This window comes from Leptodactylus fuscus, chromosome 2 (assembly GCF_031893055.1).
Source record: "Leptodactylus fuscus isolate aLepFus1 chromosome 2, aLepFus1.hap2, whole genome shotgun sequence".
Classification (NCBI taxonomy): domain Eukaryota; kingdom Metazoa; phylum Chordata; class Amphibia; order Anura; family Leptodactylidae; genus Leptodactylus; species Leptodactylus fuscus.
Window position 1 is genome coordinate 126,424,320 of NC_134266.1, and position 24,030 is coordinate 126,448,349.

At 38.1% G+C, this 24,030-nt stretch overlaps 1 protein-coding gene across 2 annotated transcripts in view; it reads right to left on the bottom strand.

The window, feature by feature from the left end:
- EPHA10 (EPH receptor A10) overlaps positions 1–24,030 on the bottom strand; it is a 589,871-nt gene that overhangs the window by 477,129 nt on the left and 88,712 nt on the right. For both annotated transcript variants that reach the window (XM_075264483.1, XM_075264482.1), the window contains exons 2-3: positions 21,564–21,628; positions 15,783–16,452 (exon numbers count right to left, since the gene is read on the bottom strand). In XM_075264483.1, the coding sequence (XP_075120584.1) occupies positions 15,783–16,452; positions 21,564–21,628 (735 nt within the window). The remainder of the gene's footprint in view (positions 1–15,782; positions 16,453–21,563; positions 21,629–24,030) is intronic.

Here is a 24,030-nt window from a genome sequence, read left to right on the forward strand (position 1 = left end):
CATCTCTACTCTTTAAGTCATAAACACATGCCTGAAAGATATTTCTTACCACAATATGACATATACATAAAGCCTTAAGCTCATTTTAAGCAGTATACCCCTGGCCAGTTAGATTACTTAATACTAAAATAAAAGTTGCTAGATTTGTATTGTCTCAAATTTGTTAGTACCTATTAGTATCTTGCTACTGTTTTCTGTGAAGATTGCATATATATTGCAGATAATAAGACCTTTGGATGGCCATTAATACAATTTAATCAGAAGAGGATTGAATCGGCATGCAATGCATGTTATAAGATTGTAGTAAAGGGCAAAGTCTTCTGGCAATTTGAGTTGAGGAACAATCTCTTATGCCTGGCAGTGTCAGCTATTGATCAGCATGTGCTATTCAATTTAACAGTACGCATGTTGTTATCACATTAGTAGCACTAGCGTACACTACTGTCACAGCTAACTGAATTTGGACTTTTTTTCTAGAATTATGCTGTAAGATTTACCCTGGTCAATCAATTCTCAGTTCTCACTATATACAGGCACAGTATATTCTTTTACTGATGGTGCGATTGTTAACCCTTTAAAGGCAACCTGTTTTAGGCCTTGATGACCAAGCCATTTTTTTTTGTTTTTCTCTCATCCCAAGGAGCCATAACTTTATCATTTTTCTATCTTGTTTTTTGTTGGACAAGTTGTTGAGTTTAAAATCATAATTTTAAGGGAGGGAATGCAAAAAGAAAGCAATTCCACCCCTGCTATGTTACCCTATAAATCTTGTGCCTTAAATAACCTGATAAATCCTATTCTTTGTGTCAATACGAGTACGCTGATCAAATTGGTATAGTTTTTTGGGGTAGTTTATTTTTTTGGGAAGCTCTGATATTTTAATTGATGCCATTTTGGGGAACATCAGTGAATGACAGACACAACGGCAATTCTGGTATTGTTTTTATTTTTTAGATTTTTTTATGTTGTTAGCTGTGTGAGGATAAAATTACAGTTGTGTTGCTTGGATTATCAAGTAGCTGTCTTGTCTGACAGAAGCCAAGTATTAGGTATACAGCTAGGAATCAACAGTGCTCCTATTCAAGCGAATGGGAACAAATCTTCAGTTCATGGCACCACCACTGGATTGCAAAAACAGGAAGCTATATGCACTGTGCGGAGCTTCATGCTCCGTAGAGTCACAGGAACATAAAAGGGGTCTTTGGGGGAAGAGGAGGCATTATTAATATAAAGGGGGGTTAGGAGGTAGTAATTATATAAGAGAGTATTAACCTCTAGAGTACTGGGATGTACTAATTTTAGGTGGGCATTATTGATTTAAGGTGGAATACAGAAATATAATTAATAGGGGGTACATGTCATTATTAATTGAGGGTATCTATTAATTTAAAGGGGCTGTCCAAGATTATAAATGTTAATGCAGACAGTAGCAGTGGGTTATGATGTATATTCCTTCAATACCTGTGCTGGCACTATATTGTGTGTCCGTTGTTCTGGTCTGTTGAAGAAATAGAACAATGGACACACAAATTGGCAAAACAGCGGTGACTGACAGACCGCATTGATTATAATGCGATTTTCGGCAGTCACTACCCCAGAGTCTCAAAACAAATGTAAACCCAGCCTGCCACCAATGGTTGCAAGCAGAGCTACTGTCTTAATGATGTCACATCAGCAGGACTGTGGCACCCAAGCACTGTATACCACTATATGCCATTGAGAGTGGTGATTGGCTACAGTGGTTCCAATGACTTAATGTCACTATTGCAGCAGCTGTGTATACAAATTGAGATGTGAATGTGATGGAAAGGATGCAGGTGTCAGTGCATTTTTATGTTATAACCCTCCCCCCTTCACTGCTACATACATTAAAATTTATGATTGAAGACAACCCTTTGAATGTTGTCTGATCAGGGTTTGAGCAAAGTAGTTCACAGTGTATCCTGGACAGGAGACTTCCTCAGTTACAAAGAGGCAGTTCTCACATTTAAGAACGCACTCACCTCTGCGAAGCAGGTCTACTTCACCACACTCATATCTGCACTCTCTTGCAATCCCAAACAGCTATTCTCCACCTTCAACTCCCTCCTCCGTCCTCCTGCATCCCCTCTGACATCACTTATCTCAGCTGACGACTTTGCCTCTTACTTAAAAAAAAAATTGACACCATCAGAGACAGTCTTACCCTACTCCCCCGAAAACCCCTCCACCCAACTGCCCACTGCTCATCATCCTTGACCTGTTTCTCCACTATCCGTGATGAAAAACTCTCCTCCCTAATCTTTAAATCCCACCTCACCACCTGCGCGCTTGACCTGATCCAGTCACATCTCATCCCCAAACTCACTGAAGTCATTACTCCGGCCCTAACCCATCTCTTCAACCTATCTGTAGCCAATGGATCCTTCCCCTCTGCCTTCAAACACGCCACAGTCACACCCATACTTAAGAAACCATCCCTCGACCCGTCCTCTCCAGCCAACTATCGTCCCATCTCGCTGCTCCCGTATGCCTCAAAACTGCTTGAGTAGCACGTACACTCCGAACTCTCCTCCTATCTCTCGTACAACCTGCTCTTTGACAGACTACAGTCAGAAACTGACAGACTCCACTGAAACTGCCCTAACAAAAGTCACTAATGACCTTCTAACCACCAAAGCCAAACACCATTACTCTGTCCTCCTCCTTTTTGACCTCTCCTCTGCCTTTGACACAGTTGACCACTCCCTCCTTTTAGAGATTCTCTCATCCCATGGTATCTCAGACCTGACCCTTTCCTGAATCTCCTCATACCTCACCGACTGCACATTCAGCATTTCCCACTCTCACACCACCTCCTCACCCCACCCTCTCTCTGTAGGTGTTCCCCAAGGCTCCATCCTAGGACCCCTTCTATTCTCCATCTACACCCTCGGCCTGGGCCAACTCATAGAATCTCATGGTTTTCAATACCATTGCTATGCCGATGACACCCAAATATACATCTCTGGACCTGACATTACCTCCCTGCTGGCCAGAGTTCCAGATTGTTTAGCACCTGTAGCCTCCTTCCTCTCCTCCCACTTTCTCAAACTCAACATGGAGAAAACGGAGTTCATAATCTTCACCCCACCCTGTATGGCCACTTCTCCTGACCATCTATCAAAGTTAATGGAACCACAATTACCCCTGTCCCTCGGGCCCGATGCCTTTGGGTAACCCTGGACTCCGACCTATCCTTCAAATCACACGTTCAAACCCTCAACACTTCCTGCCGCCTCCAACGCAAGAACATCCACTGAATCCACTCCTTCCTCACCCCTGAAACCACTAAGATGCTTGTCCAGGCCCTCATAATGTCCTGCCTCCATGGACTCCCAGCAAACACCCTCGCCCCCCTCCAGTCCACCTTAAACTGCACTGCTCGTTTAATTCACCTCACCCCCCGATCTTCATCAGCTGCTCCCCTCTGCCAGTCCCTCCACTGGCTACCCATAGCCCAGCGAATTGAATTCAAGCTACTAACGTTAACATACAAAGTGATCCACAACCTGTCCCCTACATATATCTCCGAACTAATCTCCCGCTACCTGCCCACACATAACCTCAGATCCTCCAATGACCTCCTACTCCGCTCTGCTCTCATCTGCTCCTGTCACACAACCGTCTCCAAGATTTCTCCCGTGCATCCCCCATACTCTGGAGTTCCTTACCAAGACACATAAGACTGATCCCCACAATCACAGGCTTCAAGAAGACCCTGAAGACTCACCTATTCAGGAAGGCCTACAACCTCCAATAACACTATCACCGCACTGCCATCTGAACAGTCTTCCCCCCTCTCCTTCTGTCTCTATTCCTCTTCCCTCATAGATTGTAAGCCCTACCCCACTGTGCCAGTCGGTAATTGTTAGTATTATATCTACCTGTATATTCTGTGTATTGTATGTAAACCCCCAAATGTAAAGCACCATGGAATTAATGGTGCTATATAAATAAACAATAATAATGATAATGATAATAATAATAATAATAATAATAATAATAATAATAATAAATTTTGTGAAAACTGCAGAGGTAGCAGCTCTAACACCAGTGTATAAGTCCTGATCTAGGCCTCATTTTATAGCCAAGAATTCTGCTCAGTATATCCTAGCTTATCATTGGTTGTAGTGAAGCTGCATATACTTGCAGCTTTCACTTAAACCAGTATGCAGTGGAACACGTGCAGCGGCATGGAGAAGAGATTGATTCCTCATTCTTCTGCTCCACTGACTTCAGGCATGGGGATACCATGGATTTTTGTTCATTCATGATAACACACCTTATCATTGATCAAATAGCATACTTACCTTTTAACTCAGCAGTCAATGCTGATCACAGCATTTTACAGCTGGAGGAAGTGGTCATGGTGGTCCAAATGGAAGATATGGCAAATGTACTTCATTAGAGAAGTCACAAAATTCCATGCTTTAATAGTCTGCAGAGCCCTTTGTAGAATCGGTAGTTATCACTTTATATGGTCACTATATGGCGATAGTCTGCAAATTACAGTACTAGAAAATTGGTTAAGTTATTACTAAATCATTGAACATGGCAATCATTGACACAAAACAATTTTCTCATAAGTACAGAAGTACTCATATGTACTGAATCTCGAATGTTTCCTAATGATATTGAATTAAGGCAAAGTAACTTCTCATTAGTTACTGTACAATTACTCAGGGTAATGCATCTGCTTATTCTGACCATCTGCTCTGACTATAGATGTTTATGGAAGACATTTATGATATAGTCTAAGCCATTCAGTGTTTCAATCAAATCATCCAAATGGGATGAGTAAATTCAGTGACTCACATAAAGACCTACAAATATAGACGATGTCATTAAAGGAACACTAACCAGAGAAAATGCACATCAAATATTTATCCTAACTCTTCCCCACACATTTCCTCTCTTCCTATGAGCCTATTTTGTCTTGTGTTAAACCTAAAACTGAGAAAGGAGTTCAAGCATACGCCCATCCTTTTCCTGTTGTACTATGGCTTCTTATAAGACTGACTAGCACAGGACCATCCCTGTTGTTCCTAGTCTGCAGAAGTGTGAAAAGATCATTAAGTCTTGCCATCTTGGCTAAGACCCACCCCAAGGTCAGTTTCCAGATAAAGATTATGTAGATCAGCAGTAGTTTTTCTACTTTCTTCTATGCAGGATTTCGACAAGACAGGTGTCTTCAGGATTGTTCAGAACAAGCTGCAGACAAACAGTGAGGTCACACTGTATATTTCATATTTACTTTTATTATTAATTCCCAAGTTTAGTGTTTCTTTAATAGCCACTAATAAAATATGCTGCAATCTCCGTATAGATGGATTACACGTTACAATGTCTGTAGCAGATGGAAATAAGGTATAAAGACTCAGCAGAGTTAACCCAAATTTCTGCAATTGGTTAAACAGCTGCAGCATGATATTTTATCATGGAGGACAACAAGCACAAATAAAAATCATTGAAAAATGTTTTTACAATGACATTTCATTTTTTTTTTTTTTGTCTTTCATGCTAAGATATCATGCAGCAGCACTTTAACCAGTTGCAGAAGCTCAGGGTATATAGTTTACAGATTTTCAGCGACACCAGGTGAAGAGCAAATGATGTCTCTGGGTACACGCTTTCATGGGAAGACCATTTGAAGATTGAAACTCTTATGTCTGACTATGAGACAAACATTTCAAAAAATGTGGGCTTCTTTCCAGACCTTGTTGGTGTCATTGGTTTATAGACCATATTCATTATTGCTGTAATTGGTTTCTGCAACATGAGGTCATCAAAGCATTAGATAGTCACTCACTGATTAGAATGATGGCATGGAATACACTAGAAGTGATCTATATATTCATCTGGTCCTTTGTTAGATCAAAGACTGGTGATAAGTGGCTTGTTTGAAGGACCTGATGTATGTACTAGCATTACAATATTATGGTATCAATATTCTACACGGAAACCAATATACTATTTTAAAAGATTGTCTCATCTCAGGATTTCACCTGCCCTCCTGTCTCTTCTTTCCTCCACTTCTTGGTTTTCAGCTCAGGTCAGTAGGGTACTCCGTGCACATTTATGTTTGGATTTATTTACAGAAACACTGATCAAGACACTATTCTGGCCCTTATTAGGTCTCAGCAACTCAGTGTGTTTTGCAGAGATCAAAAGCAAATACATGTGGGAGCAAGGACTGGTCTCATAAGCTGACCAAAAAGGTAATCTCTAACCAAGGCAACAAGCTCTAAATATTAAGGGGATATAATGAGCAGTGTCTGACAAATGGAACAACCAATGTATTGGCTATAATTGCACTCCGGTTAGCTTAAAGTACAGCTTTGGATATGATCCTAGAGATGGATTAGATTTTTAATTTTAACTCTAAAAAGGAATACTAAAACTAAAAAGAAATATAGTTCCCCTCATTGTTTGTCAGTCTGTAGATATTTTTACCTGACTCAGATATATTCTTATAGAAATCCTACAGAAAACAAAGGTGTTAAACTCCTTCTGGTCTGTGCCATTGTTGCCTGAAAACTGACTCGCAGTGTGGCTTAGGCCTTGTTCACATCTGCATTCGGTATTCCGTCCGGGAGAGTCCGCTTGGGGACCGCCCAAATGGAATACCAAACGCAATTGCAAGTGCTGTGCAGTAAAAGCACACGGACTATAATGGGGTCTGTGTGCTTGCCGCGTGCTGCCCACGCGAATCTTGTGGACAGGAAAGTAGATTGTAAACTACTTTCCTGTCCATATGATCCCTGTGACTATCTGGTGGCAAGCACACAGACCCCATTATAGTCTATGGGGTGCGTCTGCTTTTACTGCACAGCACTTGCAATTGCGTTTGGTATTCCATTCGGGGGGGTCCCCATGCAGACTCCCCTGGACAGAATACCAATGCAGATGTGAACCTTAGCCACATGGTAGAGCCTAACAATCCCTTTGACTTACTGTAGACAACAAACCCTCAACTTGCCTCTGATCCTGCACATGATCCTGTTGCAGCCACTTACATAACAGTCAGCCACTGAGAAGAAGGGGGAGATTATGATTGAGCTCCTGAGACATATAGAGAAGATTTATTTATATGTTTCACAGTTTTAACTGTTATGTGACTAAATGGAACCATAGGAAAGTAAAAGACTTATAGAGGAAAGGCTGGAAGATGTTTTTATTACATTTTCTGAGTTTATCCTTGTGCATCCTTAAATTCAGTGCTAATACTGTATATCACTTGGTATATGTTGTTATACATGTTTTCAATGTGTTAATATTAACAAAAATGTTGCATAAACCTATAAGCATTACAACATTGAGAATTATAAATGTTTTCTATCTTTGGCTTCAGAAAATAAATGTGCTAGAAGTTTCTGAAAATATAACTTTCTTGATTTACAAAGAACTTTCAAGGATAATTTCCTTGCATAGTGAAGGGAAACAATGAAACTTGTTGAAGGTCACAGGGGTTACAAGCCAAGTCTCTAGAAATTCTTAGTATCACAATTACAGTAATTGTCTTTACCACTAGGCTAACACTTGCCGGTGCAGGGGATTATAAGAAAGGATGGATGGCTCTCTAATGATTTTTAAAATGTGAATGAGTCAGATTCACGGCAGATCTTGAACTTTGGGAATCAATCCTACCATGTCTAATTATCATAAATGACCTTGGAAGGTGACTCCGGAGCAGAGTTCCTTGTGACATGGTATTCCATTTGTTTGGGGTTTAACCTTGTTGAATTCTCTATTTACTCTTAATAGTCGTTTCTTTCTCTAAATCACAAAAATACCTGAATGTGTCTTTCTCAGTCACTCATCATTGCATGAAGACAATTCCAGCCAATAAGATGAAAGCTTACTGAAAGCTTACTTAAGTGTATCGAATATTCGATGCACTTAACTCCTTGGTGTTTGGCCACTCACACGCATTCCTATGGCGTCGAGGTATTCGATCGAATACTACTCGCTCATCTCTAGTGGGCATCCTTAGTTGTTCAGCTCTATAACACTTGTTCTAAATTCTACTTTGGCTGTTACACCAGTGTCAATAGTTTTTTTTGCCATGTACATGAGCCCTTACCTGGAGAGGTACTGTACATATTCTATAGAAAGTCTTTCCTTGCTCTTTTAATACAAAAATGTAAAAAATAAATAAGTATAATAATTAGAAATTTGAAAAAAAATCACCACATTTAGACATCTAATGACTATTTCAATAGAATAGAGTAATATTTTGAATGCAGGTTAGGTACAAACAGTGCCTAAATGGTTAATTTGCTTCTTACATTTGAGAAAAAAAAATGCGGCATCTCAACTTCAAAACAACACAAACTGCACAGGAATAGCAAGATGTAAATTAAAAATCATCCATATTAATTATCTCTGTTGATCAATACAGTGTCTCAGTTTTAATCATCACTTCTTACTAGAATTTAATATCTTTGATAACTTTAATTATACTTCTACACTCCATTAATTAAACTGACATTAACTTATGCAAACTGTATATAAATATTTCAATAGCATGTTTTACATTTCATTACTTCAGAACATCTGATTAACACCTTCTCTGTTGAACAATGCCTGGCATGGCATATAGTTGTTTTTAAAGAAGACAAAGATTAACCAGCTATTGCACTAACAATGAAGTATTGTACACAATGCAATTCCTATTTTTACTACTAGCTTAACTTTTTGATAAAATTTAAACTCTACTTTTCATCATAGCATTATCCATATAAGCACACAAGGGGTTTCTAGAATTAAGATATTTATGGCGTATCCTTGGAATAGGCCATCAATAAAAGATAAATGTGGTTCCAAAGTGACTTCATGTTGTTGGTGGTTTAAAAAGGACCTTTCATGTCCTTGGGCACATGCGGTTTTATACACCACTAGAAAGCCAACAGTGCTCTGAATTCAGTGCACTGTCGGCATTCCCGGTATATGCCGGTGCATTTACCAATACCTCTTCACTGTCAGAAGGACGCTCCTGACAGTCTAGCTGGGAACGCCTCTCCTGACAGAACTGTATGTAGCGCTATACTTTGAGGGGGCGTTCCACAAGATTATAGTGTTCTTGAATCCTCTGTGGAAATGGAGTAATGATCTGCATGTAAGCTTACTATTTCTTTCACTTCTATTGGCCTAACAGCTGTGTTTTTTTTATTCATGTATCCCAGTAGTATTCCAAAGTATTTGTATTACTGTGATTAATTTTTTTTAATTCTGATATTGATTTTGTCTTTATGTCCATCTGTTCTATAATTCCATGTTTTTTCTACTACATCATTTTGTACACATAATGAAGATTTCATAATATTCATATGTAAATTACTGCATAAAATATATATTTTTTCTGTTTTCCTTGATTATCATTACTAAAAAATTTCTGTGTCTAAAAAATGTAATATTAATACATGAGACTTTGTAACTGTCACGGTGCTTTTTTATCAGCATAACGCCTACCAGCCTTGAGACAGTCCAATAGTTATCAATGCTGCCTATTTAGTACAGTTTTCATATTGTTGGGGCTGTCCCAACTAAGAATTTCACCTGCTCCCCTGTCTCCTCTCCCCTCCCCTCCATTTCTTGGTCTCAGCAACTACATTGCAGAGCTGACAGAAGGCTCCATTTGCTATTGCCAATCACCAGTCTGACCAGTGTATGTAGATAGCAGTCTAAAATCTAGCCAATGAACTCTAAATATTGAGGAGAAATAATGAACAGTATCTGGCAAAATGAGCAAGATAGATAAAGCAATGTGTTGGGTAAAACTTCAGTTAGCTTTTAGAGATGAGCGAACACTAAAATGTTCGGGGTTCGAAATCCGATTCGAACAGCTGCACACTGTTTCGAACCCCATTATAGTCTATGGGGGAAATGCTCGTTTCAGGGGTACGCAACATTCGATCAAATTCTACTTACCAAGTCCATGAGAGGGGGCTGGATTCCTCTCCCTGCGCAGCGTCCCCGTGTTCTCTTCCGGCCTTGAATTCACTCTGCTAGGCATCGAGCCTGGGCAGAGCCGACTGCGCATGCCCGCACTACAAGCAGACATGCGCAGTCAGCTCTGTCCAGGCCCGATGCCTGGCAGAGTGAATTCAGAGCCGGAAGAGGACGTGGGGACGCTGCGCAGGGAGAAGACTTCTAAAGGTAAGAGAAGAACCAGCGTTGATTGGCAATGTATAGCATTCTGCCAATCAACGCTGGTTCTGCATCGAATCTTAACTTCGAACAGCTACTAGTACTCGATCGAGTACGAGTATTTCAAATACTGTAGTATTTGATCGAATACCTACTCGATCGAGTACTACTCGCTCATCTCTATTAGCTTTATATATTTTCCTGAAGATGAAAATACCCCTGTAAGCAGCACATTCATGGAAACAAGTGTGTAACAGGATAGATAGGATTTCAAGGCAAGGCTTAATTCAGCTAGACCCAGATTAGAGGTAGGGTCCATTCACACGGAGGAAGTTGGCACTGATGTGCAGAACCCATCAGAATCAGCGCAGAAAAAAAGGCTCCCATTGACTTTGGGTTCCGTTTTCCATGTGGAACCCATTGAAATCAATTGGAGGCTGTTTTCCTTTGATTTCAATGGGTTCCACAGAACCCATTGAAGTCATTGGGATTCTTTTTTTTTTCAACGCTGATTCTGACACGGGTTCCGTGCCAGAATCATCGCCAACTTCCTTTGTGTGAATGGACCCGTAGGAAGGCATATCAGAAGTAAAACCACATTTTCATGGTCTCAGTACTCTATAGGGCTTCTGTGTATTTTTAGGTCTTCTGTTCAGATACAGACCTATCATATGTCAAACATCAACAGAAAACGATGGACCCCATTGAATTATTAAGAGGTCTGCTACAATGTCTATTCTTCCTCTGTTTGCCCCATGAAATATGAATAAATCTCTGGATGGAGCCTTTGACAAAGCTTTAGGCCAGGGCCCCATGGGTTGGAAATGCCTTGATTTGCCAGTAGCGGAAACATCCAGTGGGGGCTTAGTAAATTGATATAATAAAGCACATCTAAATATGGAAACCCCATTAACAAATTCACTTATGAAAGTCAAGCCATGTTTCTGTTCACCACAGAAATATACCAAGGGATCTTTTCTATTGGTCTCTGCATATCTTGGATGTTAAAATGCTATGTGTGTTCTGAGAAGCATTATATTTCCCTATGAGCATTTTTGGGTCAAGCAAGTCAGTACTGGAAAAACATCTCTTGCTTCTTAGGCGTTTTGTTGTTGGTTTAAAAAGAACACAGACTTTTCATTATGTTTGGATCATATCATAATACCATTTATTTCAAATGTAAAAAAAAGACAAATTTAGTACACAGGAAAATCGTTTTTTCCATTCTAAGTTCATTGTGCGAGAATTAGCAACTAAAATTACAATGCAACAAAGGATGATTTTATGAAGTAGGGTTATGACCAAAACTGGGAACTTTCTATAGAAGATGACCATATAATGCTACCACATAAGTCTTGGATTTTAGATATCACCCTGGGACATCACTAAAATGTGCTTCATTTACATTATTTTGACAAGTCAGATCTGCTACAGTTGTGCTACGAGATATTATATTATGCTATTTACAGAAATATCATTTTAAGACTGTACGTGTTAAAAGTTAATAATACTTACAGTACCATTATAAGTAGTTAAAATGCAAGTCATTAAAAATATTAATAATAATACTGATGTTACCTCAACATCCTAGAAAAGAAGGAAATGTGATACTCTAGTGTGCATAATACCAAACCCCTGGTGTATGGGCCTCATGTAAATATAGATGCAGTCAAAAAGTGAAGCTTTTATCCAGAACACCCAAACTTTAACTTCATTGCATGATTTTTTAAATGCATATTGGTCATTATGTGGGTCATTATATAGGCTTGTCCTTTGAAAAACCTATTCATGCAGCCTCTCCACGGGGAAACTGTTTTTTGGGGCGGACACAAAGTCCTGCATATCTGATTTTGTGTCCAGCCCCCAAAAAAACGGTTTCCCCGCCGAGAGGCTGCATACAGACACCGGTGGTTTGCTTTTAAGACCCATTCAAACGTCCGTCGGGAAGCTGGTCCCTATGTAGTTTCTCTAGGGAATAGGACAGGGACCCGGCGGGCAGACACGGTCGCAAGTGTGAACGCCCCCTAACTATGATGCTGAAAAAACCTGGAGTCTCCTAGTCAGTTTCTGAGAGTTCCCAGGAAGGGTCATAACAGAATGAATTACTTGTGTTTAGAAAGGCAAGTCAACACAAACTGGAGAAATATTCCTGCCAGAGGTTGTTTTCATATCTGAATGCAACTGAGGTAGAGTCCTCTATCAACAGGACTGACTTCATAATCCATGGTCAAAAACATAAAGCTGGTCGACAGACTTTAACATTTCACTTCACTACATGAAAGCAGTTTTTACATATGTGTTTTACTACATATCAATTATTCAGATAATATAGATTAAATGCAACACTAGATAAAAATACATTATATACATTCCAAAGTCTAAAGTCTTTGTACATTGCTACTAATAGTAATGTCAAGTTACAGTACTTATATTATTATTAGCTACTATTGCATCACTATTGAAACAACATATGCATTTTATAATAGATATTAATGTATAATTTCACCTTAGAACCACTCATAGAAATTATTTGGAAGCTACCAAGTCAATAATAAAAAGTTAGAATTATAATTGTTACTTGGATAATATCCCAATAGGAGCTTTAAAGAGAATGTCTGACCTTGGCCTATTATTTTAATTATTTAAAGGGATAATCTCAAGAAGATTATTTAAAGGGATAATCTCAGGGAGGCACCCCCTGTATTATCTTCTCAAGATGCATGTCTATCTTCACTGCTCAGAAGTGGACTTGTGGTTCAGTAACTTCTCAGCTCCCTAACTCATCTCAATGTCATATTTATCTTTGCTTATGGAATTTCCCTACTTGGCAGAGAAAACTGGAGCACAAGTACAGAATCATCTTTTACTGAGTAAGATAACACAAGTATTCTGCACTTGTTAATGAGGAGCAGCATGGATTAAAGGGTTAATACAGTTTACTTTTATTGATGAACTATCTTTATGATAGGTCTACAGTAAAACATAATTTAATGTCCGACACTTGGGGCCTCCACTGATCAGCTATTTGAAAGGAATTCAGCACTTATGTGAGCTGTGTGACGTCTTCATGGTTTACATCACACATTATCTGATTTATAGCAGTGATATAATTACAGTCTCACCCATAAAAGTGAATTGAACAAGACTAATTCCATCACACAGCACCTATGGTTTTGACAGCATATAATGTAAACAGTGAAGTGGTCACAGAGCCAACAGCAGAGGTCCCAGATTTTAGATCCCATTTGTTTAGTGGATAAAGTAAGGATTGTTCTGACATAATGCTCCAAACTCCTGACACAGACATTTCTGGATTTGGATATCCTATGCCCTATTCTGGTTCTATACTATGGCTTGGTACTGTGTCTGTGGTACCAAGTATAGTTGTTGTGCTTGGTTTTCTAAAAAAGAAGCTGAAGTTCTCACCTAAACAGTGCAGTCAACAGGAAACCAATAACCAAGATCTCAATTCTTTCCTAAATCATCAATGAATAAGCCAAAAAATCCTTCTCAAAAGGTAAAATTCTGACTTCCTACAGTCACCCCCAGAGGGAGATGAGGAGCTAACTGCATACTTTTTATACATTGAGCTAAATATTCAACCATTTGCAGTTAGCTTCTATATTTCCCCTGTAGACTAACCTGCAGGCCATCTGGATTCTGTCTTTTAAACCAGGATATTGTTAGAGATCAAATAACTTAAAAGATCCATTAAAAAATGAATCAGTACAAAATATAGAATGTAATATTGATATGCTGTTAAAAGGTCACCATTCAATTTAAAGACTACAGAACAATAACAATTCCCTGTGGTTGCTCTGCAGTTTAGTCAGCAGGCTGAAGGGAATATACCATACTGAAGGCTGACAAACCTGCATGACTACATGACAATACAGGAATCATCAGTTAAAGTAGGTAACTTCATTTACAAGCTTATACTATTGAATTGCTATTTAATCAATTTCCCAATACTTTCTTAAGTGGTTCTAAGATGGATGCTTATATTAGGCATATTATGAAAGGATCTGCTAACTACCTGGTCTTCTATTACTTCATATTTTATTACTTTACTTCCTTAAACATGACATCTTAACAGGTTTCAGAAATGTGTAATATTAGTATACCGTAATATGAATTATTGATGGCATTAAAGGAGTTATCCAGTTTTTAACATTGACACCTTTCTCACATCTGACACCTGGGACTCCACAGAACTAATATTGATGGCCTATCCTAAGGATAGGCCATCAATGTTATAGAGACCAAAATCCCCTTTAATACACTTAATCAAATGTCAAACTAGTTTTCCGGCAGGGAAAAATTTGTTATATGCGGCTCAGAATTAGTTTAAAAAAAATAGAGGAAGCAATCCTCACCTCAATTAAATGCTTTTCCCACTCCAACATGACTGGGTATTACTCTTGGTGCGGCGACCTAGTAGGTCAGAGGGCGCTATCAACTTTAACAGCAGCTTTCTACTGTGTTTTAGATTATGGGTGAAACTCTAAGCTAATGAACAAGGTGAATTGTTGGAGAAACATAAGGGGGTGACACTGTGCTGAAATATTGGAAAACAAAGGGCCCATAGATGTTTTGTCCAGGAGCCCTCGGATATCTATGTCTGCATTCCAATACTGCCCAGATGCTCTATTTGTCTCCATTTCGTGGCCCCTTTTGACACACAAAAAAATGACCACTTAGCCAATCACTTGTGACATTGGTAGCCCGCCACACTAGCTAAAGGACATTTCACCGTCGAGAGGGACCAGGGAGTAGAGACCCTTGGCAGCCTTGGGATGGACATTCTGGGAATCATGGTTAGTATTGCTTCTTTTATTTTTTCAACCCGTTCTGAGTAGTTTGTAAAAAAAAAATCCTCACTGAAAAACCTCTTTAAGCAAGAGAGAAATGTTCCAATGCACACTGGACAATACTGGAACTTCACCTACCTGACAAGATGATTATTTGGCTGGATACAAGAAGAAGGGACACATTTTTCTATATAATGAAATACTGTCGGACTGAATTGTCCCCACTACTCTTGGGAACAGTGTCTAGCACTTTACAAAATAAGGCCATACTACTGGAAAGCAACAGTATAATGTGTATAGAAAAGGCATAACTACCAATTAGGGGAGAGGTAGTTTAACAGTGGGTGCTTTAGCTAACAACATTTTCCATCCAGCCTCGCAGAATGCATTTTAATTGTCCAACATAATAAAGCAGTCATTGTTAGTTTATTTGTAATAATGTTACTATGGTGATATTAGATTTAGCTACAAAGCACAGTAGATATAGCTTGGCATGAGTGTATTGCAACGAGAATATGCTACAGATCACAATGTACCTATTTGTATGCCATATCATAGCTGCCTTTAAGTGATGTTAATACAAATATAATGATACAAAGGATTATTAATGGCCCCGGCTATACAGAGCAGATGTATTCTGTAGTAAATAATCACTTTTACAAGCTAATTTAACTTCATAGACTATAAATCACCTACCAAAGTTTAACATTCACTTGCAACGTGTCTCTTGTAATAGAATCACATTTAGCACAATTACGTATTAATCAAGCAAATCTATAGAGACTGTAAACTGAGTTTTACCTGTACAGCTACCTTCCTTTTCTTCAAAGCCAGCACTACAAGTACATTTTCCAATAGGGACCAGCCATTCCCCCTCTGCACTGCAATGCATCCTGGGCGGGTTATCCAAGTCTACTTCAGAGTTATTCACGCAAGTCCCCCTAACTTCCACTAGAGTCGAGAAGGCTGCCTCTGCCACCGTGTCCGGAAAGACTGCAAGGTTCTGCACTGTGGAGAGGCACTTTTTATAATAGACACGTACAGAGACTAGGGCAACGCAGGCCCCTACATCCTGAAATCCCAAATGGAAACCTTCCTTGTTAAGATGTCCAATCTCTCTGACTTCGGTATTCAGTTTCATTTTGCGTTCTCCTAGATCCCCTTGGGTGAAGCTCTCATCGGCTGCTATGGTATCAATTTTAACGTACTTGCTCTCCTTGATGTTTTTACCCAGATCATAATCAGATTCAATGTAATAAAGATTAAATGTCTCCTTGCATGTCCCCACTACTCCGGGAATGCTGTTACAGTCCCTTAGAGTGAACTTCAGCTCAATAAAGATTCGTTGTCCATTACGTCTTAAGATCCAGCCAGTCTGCAGCCAGTTGTTCTGATTGGGCTCCATTACGTTACATACTTGGTAAGTACGGATGGGCTTGTAATTCTCATCAACACCGCTAATTTCTTCCCACTAGGGTGAAAATAATGGAATAAGACAAGGTGTTAATTGTATTGTTATCTCTTTCTATTTTTGTACAGAATAACCTTATACCTAAACGATACGTTGGAATAGGTTTACAATGGATTCTAAGTTTTGTTCGAATTATCATCTAACTGCAGTAGACCTTAGTGAAATCATTTACAGTACATCATCCATTAACAGCATGAAGCTCTGATGACTCATAAGGTCATTATCGGAAGCATAAATTATGAGCTAGTGTTCTAAGGATTAGCATTTCATTTAGAACTGTGGAAGGCCAAGCCTTCATTTCTGCTTAAATCACTTGAAAAGCAAAGACTGCATGACAAATACCCTAACATTTTACTCTTTTAATGGAAAGGACTCAGAATAGCAAAATAAATAAAATAGTTCAATGAGCAAGATGGATTTTTTTTTTTATGTCTGAAGACCTGTTTCTCTGTTAACTCTTTGTAATGACCCTCAAGTAAGACTACATTGGACTGTGCATACACTAAAGCAAACCACACTGGTTATACAGACATTATTGTTTAAGGAGTCATCTCACCACGGCTAGCTCCTTTAATATGGAAGCTAAAGGTTTGACCCAACTACAGCAAACAATTCATTTCTTCAGTGGATTCTGTGGTCAGACATTTCTATTGTACATAGCAGATGCATCTATACATCTAATAATAATTTAAAAATTATTTATATAGTGCCACCATATTCTGAAGCACTTCAGAAATCATAGAGTTTATATACAGACATTACATTGTAATAAATCAGGTCACACAATAGATGTGATAGATAGCTTACAATCTATGAGGGAGGAGGGGTGACATAAGAAGTAGAAGTGCTTATACAGCGGACCAGCCATTTTTATGAAAAAAGTTACTTAATTACACAAATAAAACTATGTTATCCATCACCAGCCTCTGTCCATATTCAGTTACACTTAGATTATGGCATTGTGTCCTGTGGGATAATGTGGGGGGCATTAAACAGACAAGGATTAGTTTTATGGAGCATAAATTCAGAATAGAGAAGGGAGATTCGGTTCAAAATGAACCGGATTCGACCCAAATATTACAAAAGTTTTTGGTTCAACCCCAAAAAAGAAAATGAAATTATTATAATCTGGGGTTTCTTTAGACCCCAAAATATAATGGGTGGAGGACCAGGAGAGTTGTGAAAAAAAAATCACAAAAAATTATACTTATCTTCTCTCACCTTTTATGGGCCTCTTTGTTGGTCCTCTTCTAAGTTTCTGGGTGACGTCAGGCATCCAAGGTCACTGCTGAGGCCTGTGATTGGGCCTTTGTGGTAACATGGTTCACACCAAGCATTAAGGCGTAAGGCCCAAACACACAGGCCTCAGCGGTGACTTTGGGTGCATAACATCATCAGAAGCACAGAAGGGGACCCGAAGAGACAAGTATGTTGTGAGGAGGTCCAGAACGTAAATATAATTTTTTGTTATTGTTTTACACCTCCCCTGGACCACCACCTGTTATACTCTGGAGTCTGACGAGACCCAGAGTATAACAATTTCGCTTCCAGTTCTATCCAAACTTGTTCAATGGGACATGGGCAAAATTACCTTATGGATCTTATCAATTTTGTAACTGAAATAAGTAGCTATGTCCTCAGTACAGATGTCTGTGATATATGGCTTCATCTTGGGAGTAAGTAAGGAGTGAAAAGTTTCAAAGAGTCAAAGTAGGAAGAGGAAAAGTCTGTAGGTGTGGACCTCAAATAAGAGGATGGTGAATGAGGGTATTGAGGGAATGACCTGAAAAGTACACTGTGGCTAAAGAAGTATGCCTAGCCCTCCACCCTGCCTGCTATTAGGTCTAAAAGAATTGGAGAAATGGAGACCATCACGAGACAGAGCAGCAGGGGAAGTAGCATCAGGCTACATATTCCATGTTTCAGTGTGGGATAGCAGGTTAAAAGATTTAGTAAGGAAGAAGGAGAAACTAAAGAGGGTCTCTAATTTCCTATGAGGTCCAGATGACCACTTTAAGATACAGAGGGACTTGAAAGATTGTGAACCTTTCAAAATATTCTATATTTTGTAATAAATGTGTCCAAAAACTATGACTAATTTTCACATTATTCCTAAAAGTAGATAAAGGGAACTAAATTGACTCTCTGCTAGATCCCCAGCTGAAAGGAGAGGTAAGTATACAGTATAGGTTAAGTTAAGGCTAACTATGCAGTAAAACTAAGAACTGGAAGACCCCTTAAAAATCAGGACTTTTACTTGGATATTCCAAAATTGTATTTGTATTAGCCATTCTTTGGTAGAACAACTGGTGTGCTTATGGTCATTGTTTTGTTGCATGACTTGTGTTCTCTTTATATTCAGGTCACAGACAGATGTTTTAACAGTTTCCTTTAGAATTTGCTGGTATAATTCACTATTCATTATTCCACAAATGATAGCAAAGAGACTTAAACCATGACACTATAACTGTTTTTCAGAGATAGCATAAGGTTTTTATGCAGTGTTTTCCTATATCCAAACATATTACTTCTAATTTAAACCCACATATTATGTGATAAAAGCTTTATTTGCTTAGAGGTTACCTTGGGGTCCATTGTAACGTCACATAATATTATATGCCTACTTTTTGGTATGATTTTGGTTGGACAGCTACTCCTGGGATGGGTAAAAAGGGTCTAAATTTTCTCCATTTGTACACAATGGAGGAATTTATTAAAACTGTTGTTCTGTATGCCAATCTTAATCAAATCCTTGGTTGCTGCAAAATTTAACTGAACTATTAAGAGGCTGGAACTCAGATGCAAATTTGTCAGGTGAAGGCGGTACTACCACAACCTGCCTTTGTCTCCTCCCTGCTCCAACAATGTTTGTAAAAAGTGTCAAGCAGGACACAGATGGAACAATGTTGAACCTCTTTGGTACAAGAAAACTAGCATAGATGAGTTAGTAAATTCCCCCCATTCTGTCTGACTGTGGATTAGTGGGGCTTATTCTTTTTAGAAATGGCTTTGTAACATTTTCCAGCCTGATAAGCTCTATTCTGAAGCACATATTAACCTTCTTTGTATATGCTATGTTACAGTTCCACAAACATGGGTTGTAAAGATATAACTTTCATAGATTCCTATTGTTTAAGACTAGTTTACCCTCAAATTATCTTCTTTTCCTAAAGGTTCACATACTTTTGCCATTCAGACATATGATATACCATTAAGTCTAATTTTTTAACTCAATTGTTTGATTTGGTTTTCCTTATCTACTTTTAGGACTTGTGTGACAATCCGATGTAGTTTCAGGTCAAATTCATTTCGAAATATAGGAAATTCTAAAGGGTTCACAAACGTTAAAGCACCTCCATTACTACTATAATTAAATAATGTACAATATTTTTGGTCAATAATGAAATTTTGTATTCTTCGTACTTTTTATATTCTTTATAGCTTATAAATTATTACAAATCAATTACAACCATTTACTTACAAATCATAAATACATATCAACTATAAAGTCATTCATACTAATCTTCACTCTATGCAGTTTCCTACAAAATATGTTCTCTAGAGAAAGCCTTCTGTTGAACTTTATGTATACCCTGGGGAGTATTTGTCATAACCCTCTGTCTGCTTAGACTATAAAAAGAAGCTTATCTTGAGAGGAAGGGATTCAAGAACAGCTCAGGTTCATCCAGGTTAATGGTGACATGTACAAGCAGAGCCACATGCAACCAGAAAATTTAACTCTACACATTTTGAGTTGTGTTTTGAGGAGGAGGTCTAGCTACCCCTTCTTGAATGTTAGGCTTATTGGCAACTTTTAAAATGTTCAATATACATGCATGCATAATTCCTGATGTCTCTAAATGTCATGTGGGTCAGTTTTCTGGTGTAAAGGGATCATTTTATGGAACACATTTGGTGTACGCCACTTAAATCTCTCCTTCCCTGCACTAGTTGAGTCCTTTATTAAAACGGGCAAATAATATGCCAGTCTTAATAAATGTATCCCACTGTGTATAATTAAAAATAATGGGCAATGTGGATCCTCAGCCTTTGGCATTTTGGGTTAAAAACTGACACCCCCACTTTTCTTTTTTATCTTTTCCAAAATAAAAATGTAAAATAAAAATGAAAAAAACAAACAAACAAAAAAAAACAACGTACAAAAAATCTGAAAGTGTCTGGTCATGAACCAAGGAAAATGGGCAGTCATGAATAATTGAATTATATTCTTATACACAAGTGGACAAAATTGTTGGTACTCCTCATTTAATAATTCCAAAAAGGGGGCACCCCCACTAAATAGGATATCCTATTTTATCCTATTTAGTGGGGGTGCCCCCTTTTTGGAATTATTGTAAAATTGGCAACCCTTGATCCAGTGTGTTCTACTCCTCATTTAATGAAAGAAAAACCCAAAATGGTCACAGAAATAACTTGAGTCTAACAAAAGCACTAATAAATAAAAAGAATTTGGGTCATTATCCTGTTACAAGACCTATGACCTGCGATTGAGACTAAGCTTTCTGACACTGGGCAGCACATTTCTCTCTAGAATCCCTTGATAGTCTTGAGATTTCATTGTACCCTGCACAGTTTCAAGACAGCCTGTGCCAAATGCAGCAAAGCAGTCCCAGAACATAACAGAGCCTCCTCTATGTTTCACAGTAAGGACAGTGTTCTTTTCAAGATGTGCTTCATTTTTACGTCTGTTAACATAGAGCTGATGTGCCTTGCCAAAAAGTTTGGTATTTGTCTCATAGGACATTCTCCCAGAAGCTTTGTGGCTTCCCAACAGTTTTTATTTATTATTACTTTTGTAAGATTCAAGTTATTTCTGTGACCATTGTGGGTTTTTCTTTCATTAAACTAAGGGGTACCAACGGTTTTGTCCTCGTGTGTATGTATAGTCGTGCCAAAACATTCAAAGAATTAAAATAGCTCCGAGCTGCAATTTTAGACCTAAACCAATGGATGGCACTACTTCTGTAATAAAAATAATCCTTTTGTTAACAGTTTCATGCTCTTTGCCAAGTCTTGTCATACTTCTTGTGAAAGTGAGAATACCATTAGCTTCAATTTTGTTGGAAAATCTTAAATAAACAAACACTTACTCCATTGGATGGGTGTGAAGTCCAGCCCAGCTCTGCCTGTGATTCTTTGGAATCCAACAGAATAACTAAAATAAAACAGATTGGGAAAGATAACATCATATAAAATGTCTTTTAGCACATGTTGTAAAGGAGCATATTATATATAAATGATGATATCTGTATTAATATTAATTGAAAGTCCCCTGTACCTTACCTAAGTGCTTCATTAATAATACATTAGTACTGTTGTTTATATACAAACATTTCACAGCTCATGCTAAGATAAGAGTCAAAAAGCTAGTATTTAATATAAAAAGATGTGTGCTCCAGAAACAGCTTTTCAATGGTTAAAACCTTACAGTGCTTGCAAACACAATCCTGAACTGAACAGTGACAGTAAGTGTGTCACACTGTGTCTGCATTGTCCATTTGCACCAGGAAAGCTCCTATCACATATGTCAAACATATCCACAGGCCAACATTCACCCACCAAATAAGTCCAAAAGAGCACCTGGTAAAAGTTGATATACTTTTTTTTGTGTCTGCTTAGCTGCTCCAGAAGAAGGCATCTAGTAAAGAAACTTATATGGTGCCATATACCTTATTCTTTTAACCTGGAAGACTATGGAGAGCAGATGCCACGGTGTGCATATACAGTGGAAATTCATTGGAAGAATCTTTCAGAGATATTGAAGAAAAATCCTAGGGACAAACAACTTCAACAAAGACTGCAAATAAAAGCATCCTTGTCCACAACTGGGGTGGTAATCTATCAAAATATATGTAAACTGGTCAAGACCTTCTACGTAAGAAAGCACAATAAAAAAATACCTATTCATATACATTGAAAATAATTACATCAATTATAGATTTCATCTGTCTTTTAAGTTATACATATACTGTATTATCACATCATACCCACAAGTACCATATGGAGAGGTAGAACTGGATGCAATGACTCTGGGATTTTATTTTGCTTCATCTAAACCAGCCGGGTACAGCAGTGAGCAAAAGTCAAAGGGGAAAAAATGCTGCAAATTATGAATGCTTGCAAAAATAGAAATATTAATAGTGTAGTTATGTCAGGTAACAAAATGCAAAGGGAATGAACAAAAGAGAAATCTATATCAAATCAATATCTGATCAATTCTTCTAGATACACTTACACACAGTTTATGAAGGAACACAGCATGGAGGTTGTTTCAAACATCTTGGAAAACTAACCACAGATCTTCAGTGGACATAGGCTTGAAGCCGATCAGAATTTTATATATAATACAAATTGCTAATTTTATCTTACCCCAGACTCAAACACAGCTGATCTATGATGGTCTTTGTCCTCTTTTTACATTTATTTATTAAAGGTGAAGTTTTATATATTTTTTTTCCTTCTTTGGAAATATCCTGTACACTCTATCTTGCTTTGCAAAATATATGAAAAGATGTCTGTTAAGATTGTGAGTATGCAGTTTGACAAGAGGGTCACACTCAAATGACATGTGATAACTGGTTCATGTAAATGGTCGTATTAATGCTATATTTGTTGTGTGTATTATACCAAAAAGGGCCGATGTAAATTCATTTATTAGAGATAAGAATGTAGATAAGGTTGCTGAATTGCTTTGGCCACAATATGATACAGCCATTGCAAAGAAAACTGAGTTGGGTTATGAGTACTGTTGCTACAGATAACTAGAGACAAAACCAAACAAATGGTAATTCATCTTGGACTAGATAAAATAGTTGTCACCACATGTTTGAGCAGGTAATACAGAAGAGAAACATGTGTGACTGACTCTCTGATGTTCTAGCACCACATGACATATTCAAATAATTTCTTAAGGTTTTTTGTGTCATGTATATATACAGAATAGTAGCCTATATTTATTATAAAATTTTTGGCACCTCCCCTAGTCCTCCACCTATTATTCTCTGGGGTTTCAAGAGATATTTTTTCATCCAAAGCGAATCACCATTGGTTTAGTTTCATTAAAAGGCAAACAATGTGGGATATTCACATAGAATCTGGTTTGTCACAAACAGATTTGTTCATTGCTAATAGGCATTGGTTCATTTTGGTTAAAAATTGAACAATTTATAATTTTTGGGCTGAATCTGGGTCATGATGGATCATTTGCCCATCTCTAATTAGCACTTCTATTTTTAAAAGCATTCTTACTTTGTATCATTTTGTCCACACCTAGCTAAAATTTTGTAAGTACTGTATATGATACATTAAAAGGGGCTCTATCAGCAAAATTATGCTGTATGAGCCCCACATATGCATGAATAGCCTTTAAAAGGGCTATTCAGGCACCGATAATGTTATTTTACCCCCCCCCCCCCCGTTTTAAAATAAAACCATAAAAACATATATTCAAATTATACTTATCGTGCATGGTGGACGGTCATGCTTGGTCCGACGTCATCTTCTGGCATGCCTTCCTCTTCTTTCTTCTTTTTTCGGTGATGCCCTCTGGTTCTGGCT